This window comes from Perissodus microlepis, chromosome 17, assembly GCF_051167445.1.
Source record: "Perissodus microlepis isolate ML-2025 ecotype Zambia chromosome 17, ASM5116744v1, whole genome shotgun sequence".
Taxonomy (NCBI): Eukaryota; Metazoa; Chordata; class Actinopteri; order Cichliformes; family Cichlidae; genus Perissodus; species Perissodus microlepis.
In genome coordinates, this window is record NC_140477.1 from 13,935,604 (window position 1) to 13,957,995 (window position 22,392).

Below are 22,392 nucleotides of genomic sequence, written 5' to 3' on the forward strand. Positions count from 1 at the left end.
GGCCTGTCCTTCCATGATGGTTCCTTGCCTTCCTCCACTTTCTTGGGTTTCTGCTGCCTGAGGTATTCACTGAGCATGCTGTCAGTTGGGGCCATCTTCGTGATGTATTCGTGGATGTTCCTTGTCTCATCCTGGACTGTGGTGCTGACACTCACCAGTCCCCGCCCCCCTTCCTTCCGCTTAGCGTACAGCCTCAGGATGCTGGACTTGGGGTGAAACCCTCCATGCATGGTAAGGAGCTTTCTTGTCTTGATGTCAGTGGCTTCTATCTCCTCCTGTGGCCAGCCTATTACCCCAGCAAGGTACCTGATCACAGGCAGGGCGTAGGTGTTGATGGCCCAGATCTTGTTCTTAACGTTCAGCTGACTCCTCAGGACTTGCCTGACCCTCTGCAGGTACTTGGTGGTTGCAGCTTTCCTAGCGGCCTCTTCATGGTTCCCATTCGCCTGCGGGATCCCCAGGTACTTGTAACTGTCCTCTATGTCTGCAATGTTGCCTTCTGGTAGTTTGATCCCCTCCATTCTGACTACCTTCCCTCTCTTTGTTATCATCCGACTACACTTCTCCAGCCCGAACGACATTCCGATGTCATTGCTGTATATCCTGGTGGTGTGGATCAGTGAATCGATGTCTCGTTCACTCTTGGCATACAGCTTGATGTCATCCATGTACAGGAGGTGGCTGACAGCTGCTCCATTCCGTAGTCGGTATCCGTAGCCAGTCTTGTCAATTATCTCACTGAGGGGGTTAAGGCCTATGCAGAACAGCAGTGGGGACAGAGCATCTCCTTGGTAGATCCCGCACTTGATGGTGACTTGTGCTATGGGCTTGGGGTTGGCCTTCAGTGTTGTCCGCCACATCCCCATTGAGTTCCTGATGAAGGCTCTCAGGGTCCTGTTGATCTTATATAGTTCTAGGTATTCCAGGATCCAGGTGTGGGGCATTGAGTCATAGGCCTTCTTGTAATCAATCCAGGCAGTGCACAGGTTGGTCAGTCTGGTCCTGCAGTCTCGGCTGACTGCTTGGTCTACCAGTAGCTGGTGTTTTGCGCCTCTGGTATTCTTGCCCATCCCTTTCTGTGCCCCACGCATGTATTGACCCATGTGCCTGTTCATCTTAGCCGCTATGATGCCTGACAGGAGCTTCCACGTGGTGCTGAGGCAGGTTATTGGTCAGTAGTTGGAGGGGACCGGTCCCTTCTGGGGGTCCTTGAGGATCAGGACTGTCCGGCCTTCGGTTAGCCATTCCGGGTGTCTCTTGTCAACTAGCAGCTGGTTCATTTGTGCTGCCAGGCGCTCGTGGAGTGCAGTCAGCTTCTTCAGCCAGTAGGCGTGAACCATGTCATATATATATATATATAACTCTAAATCTACAGTAAATGAACTTTATGACTAAATTGTCACAATTCAAGAAGCCTGGGGAGCTATTCCTGAGGACAACTTAAAGAAATTACAAAAAAAATAGCACTCAAGATGTACTGAAGAATAAAGGTGGTCATGCCAAATATAGACTTTGAAGCTGGTTAGCATTGTGCAAACTGTTAGAATCGCTGTATATCCTGTATTCTATGTGTGCCTGCACATGTTTCAGTTAATTGTAAGCATCATATAAAGTAAATGTGTGGTGGCAAACTTTTCCCAGTGCTTTAGAGAATCAAAAACTGTTTAAAATACCTGAAGTGAACATGATGAAGTCTGTGAAGGTCCTCAGTCATCCAGGTTATGGTAGTATAAGGCCCTTGGAAAGAAAAGCGGCTGGACCGGAAGAGTCCAGACGCTTTTCAATACGGTGCATTACAGTACATTACCTACACATTACTAGTTAGCATATTAGTAGCTAAAGCTTTAAAATAAATAATACGGAGTACAAAATGCAATATTTTCACACAAAATTATCAGAGTAACAGCTTGAAATTGTGATATTTAGATACAACGAATCTCTTTTCCTAATGGTCGTATCCATGCTCTCATTCAGTGGTGTTGGGGATTGAAATATTAACAGTACTCTACATGGACTGTTCTGGTGGGGAGTACTGGTGGTGTGGGTGTGATCATAACCTGCCTTCAATATAGACATATGCCTGGACAGAGCGATACATGGCGTGCAGGCACATGCAGAAACATAAGTAAAAGGGCTTTGACTGCAGGCTTTATAGATGTTGTGCAGAAAAACTTTTATGGCAAAAAAGTTTGTGAGATGCTGATGCAGTTTTTGGGCTTTTAGTCCAATCGCTGCTGCCCTGTACTCTGAAACTTTCCATTTAGTGTGTAATGTTTATGATAATGTGCTTTTCAGTGTTGCTAAAACACTGACAGTACTATTTACAGAGGAAGTGGCATTTTGTCTAATATGGTGAAGTAATGACACACACGCACAAAGAAACCCTTCAAGTATGGGGAAGTTTAAAATTGCACTTAAAGTGATTTGTGTATTTCAGGTTACATTTTATTGGATACATTTCCTCAGAGATCAAACAGAAAAACAAAGGCCACAAGCTCTGCTGTGAGCTGAGGTAGCACAAAACGAATTAAAAAACATCAGATCAGTGTGTCTAATTAGCAAACAGCGTTAGAGAGTAAAATCCATTATTTGGATAGTAATGTGGTGGAATATTTAGTTTGGAATAGATTTAAAAACAAGAGAAAAAATGTGCTGAAAGGTGGTTTGGGGGATTCAGAGAGAGGTTTTCTACTTTCTGCAGTACACCACTGCACTATATGCCACCACTCCCACAACTGCTACTAATGCAGCGCCTCCATAAAGCAGCTCGGTGGAGCTCAGAGGTTTGGTCTTGGGAGCAGTTGGCCGTGGTTGCAGCTTCTCTGCAGGCTCCTTAACTGAATGTTTATCCACGTCTGTGAGGGGGATCTGTGAAAACTGTTGTTGCTCGACACTTGCTGCTGGAGGCTCCGGTGCAATCGGTGCTAGAATAGAAGGAGGGTGGAGGCCCTGAATGGAATACAGCTCCTCTACTTCAGATGTTGTGGTTGAAGGGACTGGGGTGGATGTTGTGGAGGGGGGGTCGAGCTTAACAATAGGCAGAGGAGGCAGGGCCATCGGGGGAACCACGTGCCTGAACTCTCCTGGCTCACGCTCCATATAAGGCTCCTCTGCTGACACCAGGAGCTCCTGAGTTTCTGGGGCCTGGAGGTCCTGCTCCTCTTCCCTGAGTGCCACCAGCTCCCTCTCCCCACCCAACACACTTAACATACTTGTTTGCATCTCCTCATCTTCTTCCTCCTCTTCCTCTGCTCGCTTCCCTTTCTTCTCTGCCTCCTCAAGTATCTCAGCCTCGTCCCGCTCCAGGTGGACTATGTCAGAGTTGGAGGAGTGGTTCTCCTCCCCTGTCAGAAGTGCCCCGTCACTGCTGTCGAGGCTCTTGGTGTCCTCGGGGTCTACATCGCCCATTGTGGACCAGGACTCTGCCAGCAGGCTCTCACTCTGCCAGCGTGCAGGAGTTTCTGCCTGAGTCAGCAGTGCAGCAGAAGCAGGGCTGAGGGTCTCTCTGCCTCCTCCATCCCCCCTGGTGGGCTCGAGTGGGGCCTTTCCCTCCAGAATGAAGGCTGGCTGCAGAAGGGACAGAAAGGTTCGCAGGTGGGACAAAGTTTCAGGTAGACTCACCAAAATATCACACCAGGGTCAAAATTTTGTATAAACATGGAAAGAGGGATATTTTATATATTTTATATTATTTATGGTATAACTTTGGGCCCCAAAGTACCAACTGAGAATCATTTAAACATAACAGCCTGAGTATTGATGGTGACCATGTTCAACCCATTACACCCGCAGTGTACCCATCTTCTGATGGGTGCTTCCAGCAGGCTTAGACACCATGTTACAAGGTTCAAATGATCTCAAGCAGGTTTCTTGATGATTCAATCATAAGATCTCAATCCAATCGAGCACTGTTGGGAATGTGGTGGAACAGGAGATCCACGTCATGGAGGTGTAGCCAACAAATCTGCAGCAACTGTGTGATGCTATCATGTTAATATGGAGCAGTATTGGTGAGGAGTGTTTACAGCACTTAGCTTGATCCGCACCACAAAGAATTAAGTTAGCTCTGAAAACAGGCTCCCACAAAGTGTACCTGATAAAGTGGATGGTGAGTATATGACGCATTGAAAATAAAACAGGACTTAAAATAAGTGCATTGAAATCCCATGTTAATCACTGATAGGGTCTCTTCTTCAGAAGTGTATTTACCTTCAAGTACATTTTGCTTAGGAAACCTTTGTGTTTTAATAAAACCGTAAATCCAGCACAACCCCTGTGTCTACACTATTTGTCTTAAGTGGTAATTCCTACGTTTATTCAGCTTTACTTGTTCTGAATATGCCAAAAGTCATACTCAAGATCAAGACAGTAGTTTTTTCTTTTTGAGTTGTAAACAAGTCATGAAGGTGCTAATGTTAGACATAACATAACTTTATTTTCTTTACTTCAAAGGACAAAAATACCTCCACTTCCAGGCCTGTGATGCAAAATGTTACCAAGTGGACTGTGCTGATTACATATTACCTCAGTTATTTTCAGATTAGCACCTCGTGTCTCAGCTTAAATCACAAAATTTGTGCTCACTGTTCTGGATGCCTTTATTTAGAATTTAGAATCACAATTCTTCCACTGTGTGCACCCTTAAAAGTCTGTGTGGTGGTGGTAGTACAATAAAGGACACCTACAGAGAGACTACAGTGCATGCTGCTACAGGCCAGAAAAGCACACACTGCTCCAAGTGGGTCCCACTTTTTGGAAAACACAGCCTCATGCCTTCACAAAGACATGTAGTTACTGATACTCTGCAGCACAGCCACAGAATCCCCTCATGGCTGCTACTGTTACAGATTTTACATGTCTGTGCTCTCATTGACATGAGTGAGGGTTGTGATTGGAAAAAGTTGCTCACTAGCTTGTCGTTATTGCAGCAGTCTGTGGCTATCTATAGCCTCGACCTGCATATCTTACTATGTTTAGACACTGTATACATCTCCATCTGTCACCCGAGAGTGGCAGCTCTTTTAGTGATTTCACATGGCATGAGAATAGGGCGAGAGTAGTGACACGAAATGGAAATGATTATGTCGTAGTCTACCTCTAAATTTAAAGGAAATGTTAATATATAATCATATAATCATAAGAAATCAGAATTTTGGAGAAAATATTCATTTTTGATAATGGTTAGCACTGTTGTGTACGCATGCATTCAGCCCAAATGTGCCTCATAGACTGAAGGTGACCCCCCTGTTCCCAGCTCAGCTTCGCCTGCACAGATTTGTCACCCTCATGCCAGTCCCAGAATAGATATTTTCAGCACTTCTGTCTGATGTTGTATCACATTTACAACATGTGGCCTGTCTGCGTGTCTCGCTGATTTCGGAACATACCTCTTAATGAGCCTCTAACAGTCTCTCTACACCTTGAATTTGTTACATTAGTACTTAACACAATATTACATGTTGCGGATCGCTGTAGAGAAAAACAAATAGAGGTAATTAGCGATGCAGAAGTTAAAATTTGATTCAGTTTTAGTAGAAAAGCTGAGGAATTTCCTTCAGTTTATATCTTTACAAAGGAGGCCTATCAAATGTCATGTTTATTATACCGTAATATGACTTCAATAAGGAAATTGTCTAGTGGTTCAGCTGAGTGTTGTTGTCTCATTGTGTTTCTCAGCCATTAGCTGGTAAAACGTATCTCCCACAGTACAAGAAATAAAATTATAAGATAAGATAAGATAAGATGAGCATCAATCCTGAGGGAAATTCTTACAGTCAATAACAATAGAACCAAGAGCAGAAACACAAACAGTGTGGAGTCACAGAGAGTAAAAACAACAAAAAAAAAACCCTCAACTGCTAAAAAACAAGGTGCTGAAAAGAACAACATTATGAAAAATAAACATAAATACAAATATGATCATTATTAATAAGGTTAACACTACTTGCAAATGCAAATAGTATTATTGTAGTAATAATCCTCCTATCTGGTAAAGAACGTGTTGTATTTAAAGATTGCTTCACTGTTGCTGCTTTAAACGCACATACCTGCAGTTCAAAAACAAGACACTGTTTCTTTTGTGTTGCCTCACAGAGGAAAGGCCTTTCCTGTCTGTTATGCAACAGCTTGTAACTTTTTTGTGCAATAAAACCTCTGACTGGGTAAAAACAATAGGAGCCTTTTAGGCAATGGACAAACTTTTTCATTTCAGAGGAGTACCCTCACTGCTGATGTATTTCTTGAAGCATTTATTAGGTTTTGGGGACTAAAATCCTTTATGTTGGGCTGGATTGTCTTTTTTGTTCTCGTGGGCAGGCTGCTTTGTAGTAATAAACACCATAAAATGAATAAAATTGTAAATTCATATATTACACACATTAGTTTTTATCATAACAAAAGCTACAGTGAGCTTTAAAAACATTAGAAGCCAACCAGTTTATTGTTAAAGTGTATCTTTGTAATAACAAGACCAGCAGCTTGTTTTGTAAAAAAAAACCCAAACCAACCCCCCCCCCCCAGCAAATATCTATTTGACTTGGCTCTCCTCTGGAAACAACACCTCTTCTTCGCTAGATGGGGTCAAAAGTCCGTAGAAGGAGGGTTGTGAAGGGCTCGTCGGAATGACCTTTGTTCCTTCGTTTGGTCCAACTTGATAATCATTCAAGCTGGTGCCGGTGGCAAACCTTACCATTCTTTTTTTTATTAACCTTGTTCAGGCTGCCTAAACCAACAAAACACTGCAAAAGTTAGCGTCAGAACTAAAGAACAAAAAAGAGTGAGCTTTCAACCCCTCAACTCCACCCCTTCCTTAGAGAGCAAACGCCATCCAGACGTCCTAGTTGCCATATTTCCTCACACAGACACTGTGGCTCTGCGGGCCTGTGCAGCCTTAAAGTTGACCACACAAAAATGTTAAGCCCTGCATGCACGCAAACAGACAGCAAAGCTCATTCGTGTCCTTACTTGCTGCTGTGTGCTCCACCTTTCCTTACTGTCCTACTTGAGTAATTGGATTCCCATTGATCCTATCCTAGCTCTAACAGACTTGTGATAAAGCAAATGCTCAGGGAGATTTAGAGCACTCTTTCTGTGCTAATGCACAATGGGGGCAGAGTGATATTGCATATTCACAAAAGGTCAGCTTTCAATGTCAAAGTTGAAGAGTGAGCTGATAAGACACGCCTCCTGTCCATTTCTCTGTCTTGTATTTGTCCTTCCTGCAATCATCCTTCTAACGCTCACAGCATTAAAAGACGCACTCGGCCCCCAAAATCAAATCACAGTCTTAATTCAGAGCACAGTACTCCTTCACGTTTGATCCTGTAGAGGAGTCCAAGATTTATTTTCTGCAAGTTTAAAAAAACAAGAGAGAGAGAGAGAGAGAAAGATCCAAGCATACCTGTGTCCTCTCGATGAGCTGCTAGATGAGAGATCAAAGTGTGATGTGCATTCAGACACAAATTCACAAATCAACAGATAGGCAGACATGCATGCTGGAGCTGGCACAGGAGTAACAAGGTAGGCAAGCTGTGCAAAAGTCTCTCTCTCCCCCTCCCTACTTGTCTAGCTCTCTCTCTCTTTTTTCTCTCTCTCTCTGAGCCACCCTACTTCCCAAATCCATCACATAAGAGCTGGCTGGAGAGGAGTGTGCAGTGACTTCACTGTAAAGCAGGATAAATGTTGTAAGTCAGCTGACTCTGAATTAATCAAGGTGTGAATCTTCGTGTTTGCGGTCTCTAAAGGTTGGCAGATGTTAGCGTGAGTAGCATTCGCTTAGGTCAACAGTCTGTGGACTTTTTATGTTCACTGTCCAAACAGCAGATTATCAGTCAGCTCACAGTGTGCACAGCAGGAGCACAGAATGGAAAATGCACGTCAGATGGGGAGAAGAGCCATTTTTAAACCAGAACTTTCCAACTTCTAGTTCCCCCTGCTGGCAAGACACTTCATAAAAGAAGGAGCAACTTCATCAACATGTTTTATTTATTTATCTGCCTTGCACTTATTCTTTTTAACTGTATATGCCACTCTGCACTCTCAATTACCCGTGGGGATAAATACAGTTATCTAAATCTAAAAACTATAGTTTTACATTTTAAAACGGCACTCAAGCTCTGTATTTATAATTATCTTGTTTCATCCTCTCATTTCTTCTGCTTTCTCTCTGCTGTTAAACATTTATTATAAAACTTGTCACAAGACTCTATACAAAGAAAGCAAAATACCACAATAAAGTCTTAATTTTATTCTACAGAGGTATGTTTGAGTTGGTTTGGAAATAGGATGTTAAAGTTGGAACTGCCAGGCAAGAAGAAAAGAGAATGCAGTGAAAGAGGAAACAAAGCGGGTTAGTATGGCACAGGAGAATGCCAACAAAGAAGACCACAATTAAAACCTGAGATGGTTTTCCAACAGTCTTGAAGGAGTTCCCAGAGATGCTGAGCACTTGGTGGCACTTTTGCCTTCCCTCTGCGGTCCATCTCACCCCAAACCATCTCAACTGGGTTTAAGTCAGTTGACTGAGGAGGCCAGGTCATCTGGTGCAGCACTCCATCACTCTCCTTCTTGGTCAAATAGCCCTTATGTCACAGAGTGGGAATTTGTATTTGTCTTTTATAATTGGTTTTATTCTGATTTTAGTGTTTATTTATGAGTGTAGTTTTTATTTGCATGATTTATTCTGTTTGTATTCCATGTTTTTATATGACATTGTTTTAATCCACTGTGGACTGGCTAGGCAAATTGGCTGATAGCGATCACTTGCTGAGGCATGGGTGTGTCCCGAGGTGGCCTATCAGCTGTTTAAAGGACCTATTAAAAGTGAGCTGGCTGACCACTAATGGAGAGAGGCCCCACATATGAAGAGGAATGCGTGAAGGCCAGTGTGGAAAAGAGGGACCAGCTGCCTGATCGTATCGTGCGACGGCTCATTTGGAGATGGACCGGTCCCGACAGCAGGGCAGAGGTACACCTCTGCCTGCATTTGTGAATAGTGTCTCCACTGCTGTTCACCAGGTGCAGCCGTGTTGGGAGAGGGTCGCCATGGCCATTAGCCAGGTCAGCTTCCGGGATGATGGTTCTGGCCAGTAAATGTTTACTTAAAGGGCGAATCCACGAGGGGAGCCGTGGTGGCATCGAGCGACAGACTCCAGTGCAGTGTGTGAGCTGGGCTGGTATGTGACGAGCTAAGTGGAGGGACGAGACGGGGATAGGAGGCTTCTCCTTGTCTGCCTGGGACAAGGCTGGCGTGGTCCCCGCTTTGGAAGAGGAATTTTTGTCCTGCTCATGAACACATAAGGAACATTCATCCTGGGTTGTGGGTCAGTTGCATCGTGGGACTGGGTGGGATTTTAGATGCATGAAGAAAATTGTTGTCATATTAGGCAATTAGGCAGTTTCGTTGTAAAACTTGATGGTCTTTGGGACTGCACTTGGGGACAGATTCAGAGTTTTAGCAATTTTCCAAACTGACTGACCTTCAGTTCTTAAAGTAACAATGGACTGTCATTTCTCTTCCTTTTTTTTTTTTTTTTAAACTTAGAGTTCATATTATAGCAAGAATCAAATTTCAAATAATGCTGCCAGCTGTGTACCAACCTGACTTCTGTCCCAACCCCATTAAAAAGGTCAAGAAATTCCACAAATCAACCCTGACAAGGCACACGTGTGAAGTAAAAACTGTGACTACATCATGAATTCATTCAATTCATTGAGAAAAGGCCAAGGGTTTGCAGCACTGGCAACAAAGCAAATGGTGGCTACTTAGAGGATTCTCAAATATAAAACATATTTAGAGTTACTTATCAAATTTTTTTCTTTGCTACATTGTCTGTGAAGGTTCTCAGTCATCCAGGTCATTGTAGTCAAAGGAGCTTGCAAAGAAAAGCGTCTGGACTTCTTTAAGTTTACTTGAAGACGTTTCACCTCTCATCCGAGAAGCTTCTTCAGTTCTAAGGTCAAATGGTGGAGAGTCCCAGATATAAACCTAGTGGGAGTATCCCCCCACAGAGGGACAAAAGGACCCCCTGATGATCTTCTAATCGCCTGAGCCAAGGTGTGAAACTGGGTGTGGGTCCCAATCAGCCAGAGTTTCGGGTGTGTTCATTGTGAAACCTGGCCCCACCTTATCATGCGAATTCCTGAGGTCAGATGGCCCAGGATGTGAGTGGGCGTTAAGGCGTCTGGGAAGGGATCTCAAAACTGGATTATAGATGGCAGAGAGTTGGTGTCGTAAACCCCCGCCTCTGTTCAAAGATGGTCGCTCACAGTGGACATAGATGGCTTCTTTCACTCCTCTTTCAAACCATCTGTCCTCTCTGTCCAAAATGTGAACATTGGCATCCTCGAAAGAGTGTCCTTTATCCTTCAGATGCAGATGGACTGCTGAGTCTTGTCCTGTGGAGGTGGCTCTTCTGTGTTGTGCCATGCGCTTGTGAAGTGGCTGTTTGGTCTCTCCAATGTAGAGGTCTGGGCATTCCTCGCTGCACTGTACAGCATACACCACATTGTTAAGTCTGTGTTTTGGCGTTTTGTCTTTCGGGTGAACCAGTTTTTGTCTGAGCGTGTTGCTGGGTCTGAAATGCACCGGGATGTCATGCTTGGAGAAAACTCTCCTAAGTTTTTCTGATACACCGGCTACATAGGGGATGACAATGTTGTTGCGTCTGTCCTTCTTATCCTCCCTCGTTGGTGTCTGGTCTTCTTTTCTGTGCCTCTTTGCTGACTTTAAGAACGCCCATTTAGGATAGCCGCACGTTTTGAGTGCTTCCTTTACATGTGTGTGTTCCTTCTTTTTTCCTTCAGGCTTAGAGGGAACATGTTCTGCCCGGTGGTGTAGGGTCCTAATTACTCCAAGTTTGTGTTCCAAAGGGTGATGGGAGTCAAAGAGGAGGTACTGGTCCGTGTGTGTGGGCTTCCGGTAAACTTCGATGTTGAGTTTGCCGTTCTCTTCAATGTGCACAGCGCAGTCCAGGTGTGGACGACACCTGGGTCAAAATCAAGACACAAGAAGTGGAATCCTTCACTGCGCACATTAACGCTGTGGATAAAAACATCAAGTTCACCAGGGAAGACACAAAGGACAACTGTCTGCCTTTCCCGGACTGCGCTGTGCACATTGAAGAGAACGGCAAACTCAACATCGAAGTTTACCGGAAGCCCACACTACACCACCGGGCAGAACATGTTCCCTCTAAGCCTGAAGGAAAAAAGAAGGAACATACACATGTAAAGGAAGCACTCAAAACGTGCGGCTATCCTAAATGGGCGTTCTTAAAGTCAGCAAAGAGGCACAGAAAAGAAGACCAGACACCAACGAGGGAGGATAAGAAGGACAGACGCAACAACATTGTCATCCCCTATGTAGCCGGTGTATCAGAAAAACTTAGGAGAGTTTTCTCCAAGCATGACATCCCGGTGCATTTCAGACCCAGCAACACGCTCAGACAAAAACTGGTTCACCCGAAAGACAAAACGCCAAAACACAGACTTAACAATGTGGTGTATGCTGTACAGTGCAGCGAGGAATGCCCAGACCTCTACATTGGAGAGACCAAACAGCCACTTCACAAGCGCATGGCACAACACAGAAGAGCCACCTCCACAGGACAAGACTCAGCAGTCCATCTGCATCTGAAGGATAAAGGACACTCTTTCGAGGATGCCAATGTTCACATTTTGGACAGAGAGGACAGATGGTTTGAAAGAGGAGTGAAAGAAGCCATCTATGTCCACTGTGAGCGACCATCTTTGAACAGAGGCGGGGGTTTACGACACCAACTCTCTGCCATCTATAATCCAGTTTTGAGATCCCTTCCCAGACGCCTTAACGCCCACTCACATCCTGGGCCATCTGACCTCAGGAATTCGCATGATAAGGTGGGGCCAGGTTTCACAATGAACACACCCGAAACTCTGGCTGATTGGGACCCACACCCAGTTTCACACCTTGGCTCAGGCGATTAGAAGATCATCAGGGGGTCCTTTTGTCCCTCTGTGGGGGGATACTCCCACTAGGTTTATATCTGGGACTCTCCACCATTTGACCTTAGAACTGAAGAAGCTTCTCGGATGAGAGGTGAAACGTCTTCAAGTAAACTTAAAGAAGTCCAGACGCTTTTCTTTGCAAGCTCCTTTGACTCTTTGCTACATTGTTCCATATATCTTGTTTTATATATTTGATGTCTTTGGTATGTGTCTACAGTGTAGAAAGTAGTAAAAATAAAGAAATGAGAAGGTTTGTCCAAACTTTTGACTGGTAGTGTATATTCGAAAACATAACTCCTATTTTGGAATATTGAAGATGCCATATTGTGATATAGATACGAATAAAGCTCATACAAAGAATATATAATTATATGATTTGTGTTTTCTTACATGCCTCAGGGAATATAAAGGTATTTACTTTTCTCATTTCAGCATAGACAAATACAGTTATAGTAATATTCAGTAATATTGTAGAAATAAACAACTCTAAATAACCTTTTCATATAATTTAAAACAGCTGTAGTAGCAGGCTAATAAAATAAAAAACAAAAACAACCAGAATACAGATAAGAACTTTATCCTGAGAAAATCCTAAGGGAAACTACTATTAACACAGTAAATGTAGTAAAACAACTACAAAAAATATTATTATGAAATACATAAACATTATTATATGAATAAAATATAACATTTTAATTGTTACATCAACTCAACCTTAAACCTTTTTTAAACTGTAGCAATAAAGATTATTGTTAAGAGATAATGTACAGAAATAAATATATTTATACTTTATAACTTAAAAACTGATAAGTTATAGTTACGTTTATACTTCACTGTGTCCGTGACACGTTGAAAACTGAGTAAACAGCCACTTTTTTCTTTATTCACTCGTCTCGCTCCTTCCTCGCACTTGACGACCTCTTCCGCCGGAAGTAAACATCACGTGACTCTGAAAATCAGCTGATCATCCGTAGATATCTTTACGAGTCACGACTGCGGCGATTAATTCAAACCGTCTCCACTGTTGTTCTCGGGTACATAAATGCCGCTTTAAAGCGTAAATGTTGGGGTTAATTTCATTTTCTGAGTAATCGCGGTCTCTGTTTCCATTTAGCGGTTTTTATTATTCGTGATTTTTTAATTCTTACTTTCTCCGGCAGGCCCAGACGGATCTTTGACAACTGCAGCCATGGCGCTGAGCGATGCCGACGTACAGAAGCAGGTAATGAACCGTTTTCACCTATATAAAGACACAATTTTAACGCTTGTTTTCGCTCGTTAAAGAAGCGACTCGTTAGCCTGTTACAAACCTGAGAAATGCTTTCAGCCGCTGTAGGATTTACAGGAAGTCGGTGTGTCAAAGGAGAATGACATTGAGAGAGCTGCAGTAGGGTTAGCACCGAATTAAACACAAACGGCACCTAGAGGACAATATTTGGGGTTCTTTAAAGGGGTGCTTTTTTACATAAGATTGACACTTGGACCCAAATAAGCAGCTATTTCTGCAGCTGGGACTTAAGGATGTGATACTGAGGGTCATGCATCTCTGCATGATCACATGATGAACACATGCCAAGACCGAAGGAGGAACTTGGAGTGAGTGAGCCACCGTGTTCTCACTGGAAATCTCCTCAAATATGGAAAATAAGTCTAATAAAAAGTTCCCACTGTACACTGTCATGACCAGGGATTTCTATATCAGTTGGCTGTTTGACACACATTAATAATATAATTAAATTTCAACAAATCTTAATATTAGCTACTTTTGCTGTTGTTTAAATAGTTTTGAAACAGCAATTAAAGTGGCAATAAAGCAATTTATACACAAAACAATATTTATTTATTTTTTTAAAACAAATGTAATGATGGGTTAATAAATAAGTTTTTCTATGTGATACTTTTTATTTGGTGTCAGAAAATATGATAACACATTCTCAAAGGCCAGCTTTTCCCGTGCATCATCGGGTACCAAGTTATGAAGCAAAAGTGATAATTATGTGGCTCAGCGGTCATCATAGTAACATTTCGGATCTTGTGGCAGGGAAACTCCCCAGTTCTTAATCCCATCGAGGATTGATTCCTAAAAGGCAGGAGGACGAGCGGAACTTTGAGCTCTGATAAGGCAAGAATGGCTCATTGTCGATCAGAGGAGGGTCAACACTGTAAATACTGACACCGTCCAATATGAAATGCTCATGAGTGTTTTACACATTTCTATATCTTAGAAATGTGTAAAACCATAAGTATAAAAATGAAAGCACTAGATTGTATGAAACACAGAATTTGTGTGAAGCCATTGTGGAATTTCTAATAGTGGGCCATCAGAGGGCGACTCTCCTGGCTGCCAAAACCCCCCAAAAAAGATTGATGGTTGTATAGAAGTCTGTGGGGAAACAGCTCCTATGCGACCTCAGTGGACACTTTCCTGATGACTTCGTGGGCTCAATTCCTAGTTTCAGGTTACATCGAATAATACATGAAGTTCATTATCTGAATTAATAGAGTTGCTGAACAGTGAGCCCGTGGTTTAAAATTATAGTTTTAATTTCCTCAGTGAGATCCATCCCTCGCTCATCACCGGTTTCTTTGCACAGTTGGTAAAATGACGATGTGCAACAAAATTCACAAACATTTCTCACTGAAGCGATGGAAACAGCCCTGCCTTAATCTCATCTTTACCACCCCAGTAAAGATTTTAAGACGTCCTCTCTACCCTTAATGATGAATTTTTGATACCTCGCTTGATATCTCAAACCAGAGATGACACACCTCACACAGTAAAATGTACTAATTTTTATGGGATATCTTGATGTTTACCAGACTAATGCTTTGCTATCGTTTTACCAAAAGTTTAATGATGAGTTTCATTTCCAGTGTATTGCATTAGAAAGGAAAGTCACAAGTTGCATTAGGTGCAAATCTTTTTTAATGTGAAATAAGCTAAGTATATTTGTCATGAGGGTCTTTGAAGGCTCTGAAAATATCTTCAGATCAACAAAGATCAGATCTAATGTTGTTTAAAGATTAACGTGTATTAGATTTTCCAAAAATCGGATTTGGAGCGAAGTGAAAATAAAAATCAAAGAAGCTGTTTCTATGGGATCTAAATTTTATGGGGTTTTTTTTATACAACACAGGCTTGTTTTTAGTTATATTTTGTTCCCATCCACAGATTAAGCACATGATGGCCTTCATCGAGCAGGAGGCAAACGAGAAGGCGGAGGAAATTGATGCAAAGGTATGAAAACACATCACCACACAGTGCTGTGCACAGATATCAGGCTGGATAGATTTTATGTCTTTATTAGTGAGTCAAAGCTGAGGAAAGACAGGGAATTGGACCACGTGGACAGACATTAAAGGTCACCTGTAACTTTTAAGTTCATTAATTACATGAAGACAATGTTTAGAAGCATCAGGCCTCCTGGCCCCCATCAGACTGTGTGTCATTACATCGATTTATTTAATTGTTTTGTCTTAAGAGGAGAACAAAAAAGCAACAAACCAGCTAATATATGCAATCAATTATTTTTAAAAATGCAACGTCCATCAGCGGACAGTGCACGTAGAGCGGCTGGAGGCGAGTGTGATTTGTGACATAAAGATAGCAGAGAGAGTGAAATGTGGTAGTGAGAGCTGCTGTGATGTGTGATTTGGAGACGGTGGCAGAGATGAACATGCCAGAGTGACAACAAGGCACAAGATTAGAACGGAGTACATCAGAAGGACAGCTCAGGTTGAGTGTTTTGGAGACAAAGTTAGAGAGGCAAGGGTGAGATGGTTTGAATGTGTACAGGAGGGATACTGGGTATATTGGACAAAGGATGCTGATTATGGACCTGAGAGGAGAAAAAGAGGAATACCTCGTGGGAGGTTCATGGGTGTAGTGAAGGAGGACATGTAGAGGGTTGATGTGACAGAGGGTGGTGGAGAAGGGGGCGGATAATGGGAGAAGTCCAAAGTAGAAGAATATCCATCCATGTTCTGCTGCTTTCCAGGCCCGTAGATGCTCTCCTCAGCCACACTTTCTTCCAGCCCCCATTATTTGTGGTGTTGGTGTTGGTCCCCCCCCACCCCCCAACCTATCTGTAAGGGAGAACTGAGAGACCCATTGGAGGAAGCTCATTCCACAGTTTGTAACTACGAACTTCTATTTTCAGTCGCTACCAGAGCTCGTGACCATACAAGTCACCTGCATCATGTAGCTGAGGGTAGAAACGTGAACAGAAGGGGAAATCGGCAGCATTGTCACAACAGTCATCTTTACTGTGACATTCTTCCAACTCCTCCACCGACCCAGAGTGGGTTCTCTACCTTTTTCCGGATGAGAGCTATGGCCCCAGGCTAGGAGGTTCCTGCTGTAAACCACTTCAGGCTGGAGGTTACCTCAGGGGTGATCAGTGCAGCCCTTGTAGACTCCAACACCAGTCAATCACCATTAGGTGGTGCTGATGCTGCATGCTTGCATTACAAGATGATATGGATTGCTCTCATTGTGTCACATATGATGGTCCACAAGTTCCAGCAGCCTCAGGCACTATTTTACAGCAAGGAAAGCTGATTATGAGAAGAGTTGTGTGTGTGTGTACATATAGTAACCTTCGTTGTTTAGTGAGGTTCCCAAAATATTTTCATGTTTCTCTTACATTATTAGAGTAAAATATTCTTTTTAAATGTCATTCTTTATGTGAAAAAGATTTCTGTTTGCCATGAATTCCTCTGAGCTATCCGTGTCTCTTCTTGCAGGCAGAAGAAGAGTTCAACATTGAGAAGGGCCGCCTGGTCCAGACCCAGAGGCTGAAGATAATGGAGTACTATGAGAAGAAAGAGAAGCAGATTGAGCAACAGAAGAAAATGTGAGTCGTGGCGAGACATCACAGGACACATCGTGCCCATCCCTTCTTTCCTTCCTCCTTTTAATCTGGCCTTTTTAAGAACAAATAAACGGCTGTAATGTGACAGTTTCTGTAATTTTATTTAGCCACTTCACCCAACAGTACCTCCTCTGTGACCTGCCTCGAACAGTGTGCAGGGTTAAGAAAAGAGCAAACACAGTCTCACTTTGGGATATAAGCAGGACCAATGTGTGTGTTATTTGTCTGCTTAACAGTCAGATGTCTAACCTGATGAACCAGGCTCGACTGAAGGTGCTGAAGGCCCGTGATGATATGATCTCGGTAAGTCTCTGTCATCAGTTTATATACATACGAAAGATGGGCTGGTTAAATATCACAGCTGAGAGTGCAAACAGAAGAGATCAGGTGTGTTTTTGTACCCTCAGGAAATGCTGAATGAAGCTCGCCAGCGTCTCGCTAACATTGCAAAAGACCCGGCCAGGTATTCAACTCTTATGGACGGACTGATCTTACAGGTTGGTTTATACTCCGAGGCCTGCCCGCTAACATCCCACTGACCAATGAAATTTACTCTGTAAAACAAGTTCCATCTGTACTAAAAGATTTCAGCTATTTTAGAGCAGCAGGATCCTCATTTGTGTCCCCAGAATGTGAGAGCGGGGCTGTGACCCTGCCATAATAACGTCACTGCACTGTAAACACAAGGATACACACACTCTCAGCATAAAGTCCAAATGTGTTTTACCTCTGGCGTGAAAATAAAACTTTTAATGACATATTAAGTTGATTTCACAGAGTTTTCAGCTTTTTTTTTTTTGTTGTTGTTGTTGTTTTCGTTTGCTTAAATTCAATAATATCAGCAGTTATTAAATAAAAACGGGCCTAACACAGCTACTTAGTTACTGTATATCTCGTAGTTGCACCAGTTATTTTTGGACAGATTGCCTGCCACTGCAATGCATGTGGATCCTTTTAATTATTGTCCTTGTGACTTCAAATTTATGTAATGAGTCACTTCAGCTAATTTATCATAAAATAAATAGATAAATAAAAGACAATGATTTAGCATCTCCTCCTTCTGATTCCAGCAGTGCAGAAAGCTGGGATGATACCTGAAGAGGTGATCTTGTAGAGAAGACCAGCCAGACTTTATGATCATATCAATCTTGTCTGGCCAATTAGATAAGCTAATTATATTCCGTTTAGTAAATATGCGGTGGTATTTCACTAATACAATGGATGTGGATGCAATTAGGTTGTGTTCCTCTGGATAATTCCCTAAGAACACTGTCTCCAGTTTAATTTGTTCTGTAAAAACAGCCCAAACTTACTGGACCTCCCCCTCTTGGTCATCGGCATAACTTTGTGCTGAACATTGGGGGGGGGTCAAGATCTCTGTCTAAATAAATAAATAAATCTGGGTAAATTCCCAGATGATTAAACATACAACTATTTTGCTCATAATACCTGAAATGAGTAAAAAAAAAATCAACAGCCTATTTATGCAAGATAATTCATAATTTTATAGGGGAGGTTATATTGGTTGAGTCTGATCATTGGGGGGGTCATAACCCCCCTGGAAGTTATGCCCCTGCTCTTGTTAAATCCCATCTTTTAATTGTGAGGTACCACAAGACACAGGACTATTTATAAAGCATTCAGGTAGCCTCTAGGTATTAATAAACCAGTGTGGAAGCGCCTTAAATATACTTTTTTTCTGAAGACCACCAGGGGACGACTCTTCTGGTTGGAAAAAAGAAGTCTGATTGTATAAACGTTTATGGGAAAATTAACCTATTTACTTGAATTATGAGCTTAGTACACCTGTTTCTAGTGAAGTTCTGGACCCAATTGATGAATTTAAGTCTTAGTTAGTACAACATGGTCCCCCTGGTGGTTACAGCCATCTTGAATATTCAGTCTCTGGTCTAGATAAGTGTAATCAAACAGTTTTTTTTAATAAGTCAAGCTTTGTGAATGTAATAATACTCTTTGCTAAAACAGTTTTAGACTGATATAGATTCAACTGTCTGATAATTCTGGAGGGTTTACATTGTGCTGATCCTAAACTTTATTGTGTGATACAGAAAGGTTTTCATGATATAAAAATGTTTGACAAATATTTGTCATTCTATGCAGATATTTAAAAACTAAAATAACATAATAACCGTCTCTCATCAGGGGTTTTACCAGCTGCTGGAGCCCAAAGTCACCATTCGCTGTCGTAAACAGGACATACCGCTGGTGCAGGTGAGTAAAACAGAAGGTGTATCTTTACCCTTTTTACCCTGCAGTGCAGTATCACCTGCCCTGCTGTGGGCAGTGTGGGGAAAACCCAGTTTCAAAGTTATCATGTTTAATGATACGTGTTCAGTTACTGAAGGGAAATTTTGTGCTGATCCAGTTGTTTGTATCAGATGAAATCTCATCCCAAACTTCCTTGTACCCTTCAGGCATCCATCCAGAAGAACATTCCCATATATAAAGCAGCCGTGAAGAACAACCTTGAGGTCCGCATTGACCAGGATAACTTTCTCTCCCCTGACGTGTAAGCAGAATCACATTTGAAAGACAAACCAGTGATCACTAAGGGGAAGTTCTTTTGAAAACTTAGCCACCTCTTAATTTGAGATCAGAATGTCAAACTTTTTCTGCATGCAGGTCTGGAGGTATTGAGATCTATAATGGAGACGGGAAGATCAAGGTGTCCAACACTCTGGAGAGCAGACTGGACCTCATGGCTCAGCAGGTAGGAAATGCATATATTATCATTTTATCTTTCTTGTTTCACACATTGTAAATGCACTAGTTTACTCTAACTGCACATTATTCTGTTTATATATAACAAACTTACATTTTAAATCATCGTCACACTGGTGGCATGGTGTTAAATTCTTAAAATGTATGCAACAGAGAAAAAGTAAAACGGTATTCTTAACATGCATTTGAAAAAAATGACATTGCTTTAATACCAAACTTCATTTTTCAGTGCAGTATTTTTTTCTGTTTCTGTTTTAAACTTTAAAAAGATACACAGTGCTTATGTTTGACGAAATTTGAGGCTTTTAATAAATAAACATTACCTACTTTGAGACATGTCACTATATTTACCAATATGAAGAGTATGAAGATAGTTACCGTCTCGCTGTAGGCTAGTTTTTCATTTTAAAGTTAATATCAGTGTGTTTTAAAAGAGGTGAGCAATATTTATTTATTTTTTTTCTAAAAATTCAGTAAAACTACACTGTAGTCACAGAAAATGGTCTTGCACTTCATCCAGTAACATACTTCTTTTTACTCTGTTTTTATTTAGTGACTTTATGCTAATAACTGTAAATAAAACAGGAAAACAAGTTTTGTAGTGTTTCTTTTTCATTAGTATTGCACATTTACAGAGGTGGCAGAGAGCAGAGTTATGACAGATGGAATATTAAGTCAGTACAGTAGCGGGTGTTCAAGAATATTCCATATATTCTAACTTCGATTTTAGTAATTTGCTGAATCAGCTTGTTAGGTGACAGAAAAGTTGAGGATTGTGCAAAAGTCTCGAGCCACCCATTTTTCTTTATATTTTGCTTTCAAGGAGCCACAGTTCTCCAGGCTTTCTGAAGATCTGTCAAAGCTTTGCTTTGGACATTGGAAGCTTTTTCACTCATTTTCAGTCCTGCACCTGACAATTTTTTGTTTTTTTGTTAAGCCACTTAACAAGAACCTGTGAATCACACATAAGGACACCTAACCCAAGGGAAGAACCAGTGTTGTCTGCATATAACAGATAAACTATATAGTCCCAAATAACAGTCTCAAGGTGCTTAATATTAAGAAAGGAAAACTGAGAAAAGGTTGAGTTATGCCAAATTACTCAAGAGCTGGACTGAAAATCCAGTGGCAACAGGTCTTATGGAGGTGAATCCACATTTTAAATTTTTGGTTTAAATTGTATCGTATATGTCCGGAGGAGGTCGGGAGAGAAGTACAACAGTGAGTGTCTACAGCCGTCTGTAAAGCACAATGAAGGTTCTGTCAGTGGTGTTGGAGTTCTATTTAAAATTGATGCAATTATGAATGCAGAAAAGTAGAATCAGATTTTGATCCACCATCCAGTACCATCTGAAAGCATCTGACCGGCAACAGCTTCATTTTTCTACATGACAATGATCCTAAACACACAGCAAAAACAAACCTGGATAGAGAAGCACACAGTGGAACATTTTCAGTCATGGATCAGACTCCACAGATTCCAGACCTCAACGTTATTAAAGCAGTGTGGGATCATCTTAACAGCCAACATCCAGAAAAGAGCTTTAAATGTCCTTCAAGAGGCCTGGAGAACTGTTCCTGAAGACTTCTTTAAAGAGAGTTCAGGCTGTGAAGAAGAATAAAGGTTGTCACACTAAATACTGACTTTCAAGTTCATTGTACAAACTCTGTTTTTACCTTATTTACTGTATTTCCACCTATTTTTTTTTTTTTTTTTCCGTTTTTCTGGGTCAATATAAAGAAATTGGGAGGGGCTCAAGATTTGTGCACAGTACTGTAGCTTTACTAGCTTTACTTTCTCAAATATGCGAGGAGTAAATTGAACGTCTTCTCATTTTAGGTGTTTGGTCATTCAATAAAAATGTAAATGTCTCCTCTCGGGGTTTCGGTTTTATAAAGAAAGTTACTCTGAGATGATGGTTGTTGGCTTATCCTGTCACTCTGTTTGCAGATGATGCCTGAAATCCGAGTGGCTCTCTTCGGTGCCAACCCAAACCGCAAGTTTATGGACTGAGAACCTCTGCTGTCCGAGAGAGAGAGAAACACTCCTTTTCGTTTTTTATTTTGTCATATAAAAGACGTCATTCCTTTATGTCTGTGAAATTTCTGACGCAAAAAAGATGTTGTTGTGTGATGTATTGCTGTATTTTTTTTCTGTGCATTAAGGGACATGATAGATGCTGCAACTCAACATTACAGATGTGTACAGCTGTAAGCACTGGTTTGCTCTGCTGCTCCCATTCATGGGCCTCAGTTTACACTGATCAGTCAGGGAAGACGGGATCGGGTGACTGGCTGGATGTTAAACAAGTTGTCCTCTAACTGGATTAGTTTCATGACAAACATAGCATCTGTGTCACGGTTTTCCCAGTTTCATTACCCTCTGCACCACATTATTGGTTGCATGGAGCATTGTGTTGATAATAGGTGTCTGCTCCAGCCAATCACACATATATATATACATATATAGGCTCGCACACACACAAAAATGGAATCCATAGAAACAAAACTGAAGGTTGGATATGATCTTAGAGTTAATTTATTCCTGTTACATCAACTGTACCTTATCCTGTCATGAATTAAAGGAGTGGCTGATATCATTCCAGAGGGTGCCCTGTATGTATATGAGGTTTCCAGATTAAATTATATGTATGTGTGTGGTGGCTGTTTGTTTTGATTTCTCATCATTTTTTCTTTTTGTTGTTTTTTGATTGTCTCAAATTCAAAATGTTTTATTGTGGGAATATGTATAAAGTATAAAATCTGAACCATTAGTGTTTCCTCTCTCTTG

The 22,392-nt window shown here is 41.7% G+C and overlaps 2 protein-coding genes across 3 annotated transcripts; one reads left to right on the forward strand and one right to left on the reverse strand.

The window, feature by feature from the left end:
* Nucleotides 1–2,423: 2,423 nt before the first annotated feature.
* LOC146369362 (uncharacterized) lies at nucleotides 2,424–13,384 on the reverse strand. 2 transcript variants are annotated; one of them, XM_084909819.1, is made up of 2 exons: nucleotides 13,296–13,384; nucleotides 2,424–3,567 (listed from the first exon to the last, which is right to left on the reverse strand). In XM_084909819.1, exon 2 carries the CDS (start codon nucleotides 3,406–3,408, stop codon nucleotides 2,689–2,691), a length of 720 nt encoding a protein of 239 aa, XP_084765945.1. In that variant the 5' UTR covers nucleotides 3,409–3,567; nucleotides 13,296–13,384; the 3' UTR covers nucleotides 2,424–2,688. The 2 variants fall into 2 exon arrangements, with proteins under 2 accessions (XP_084765945.1, XP_084765944.1); XM_084909818.1 differs by lacking the exon at nucleotides 13,296–13,384 and adding an exon at nucleotides 12,807–12,896.
* atp6v1e1b (ATPase H+ transporting V1 subunit E1b) lies at nucleotides 12,967–22,369 on the forward strand. Its single transcript, XM_084909820.1, has 10 exons — nucleotides 12,967–13,019; nucleotides 13,146–13,207; nucleotides 15,158–15,223; nucleotides 16,732–16,841; nucleotides 17,096–17,162; nucleotides 17,267–17,356; nucleotides 19,023–19,091; nucleotides 19,295–19,389; nucleotides 19,503–19,590; nucleotides 21,553–22,369. The coding sequence occupies exons 2-10, from the start codon at nucleotides 13,175–13,177 to the stop codon at nucleotides 21,613–21,615; spliced, it is 681 nt and encodes a 226-aa protein (XP_084765946.1). The 5' UTR covers nucleotides 12,967–13,019; nucleotides 13,146–13,174; the 3' UTR covers nucleotides 21,616–22,369.
* The last annotated feature ends 23 nt before the right edge of the window (nucleotides 22,370–22,392 follow it).

What these genes read in the sequence shown, in the direction of transcription:
- LOC146369362 (XM_084909819.1), bottom strand. Translation starts at nt 3,408, where the DNA reads ATGGGCGATGTAGACCCCGAGGACACCAAGAGCCTCGACAGCAGTGAC.
- atp6v1e1b (XM_084909820.1), top strand. Translation starts at nt 13,175, where the DNA reads ATGGCGCTGAGCGATGCCGACGTACAGAAGCAG. An exon ending in ATGCCGACGTACAGAAGCAG is followed by an intron (nt 13,208 to 15,157) that starts GTAATGAACCGT and finishes TCCCATCCACAG; the next exon opens with ATTAAGCACATGATGGCCTT. An exon ending in CCCGTGATGATATGATCTCG is followed by an intron (nt 17,163 to 17,266) that starts GTAAGTCTCTGT and finishes TTGTACCCTCAG; the next exon opens with GAAATGCTGAATGAAGCTCG.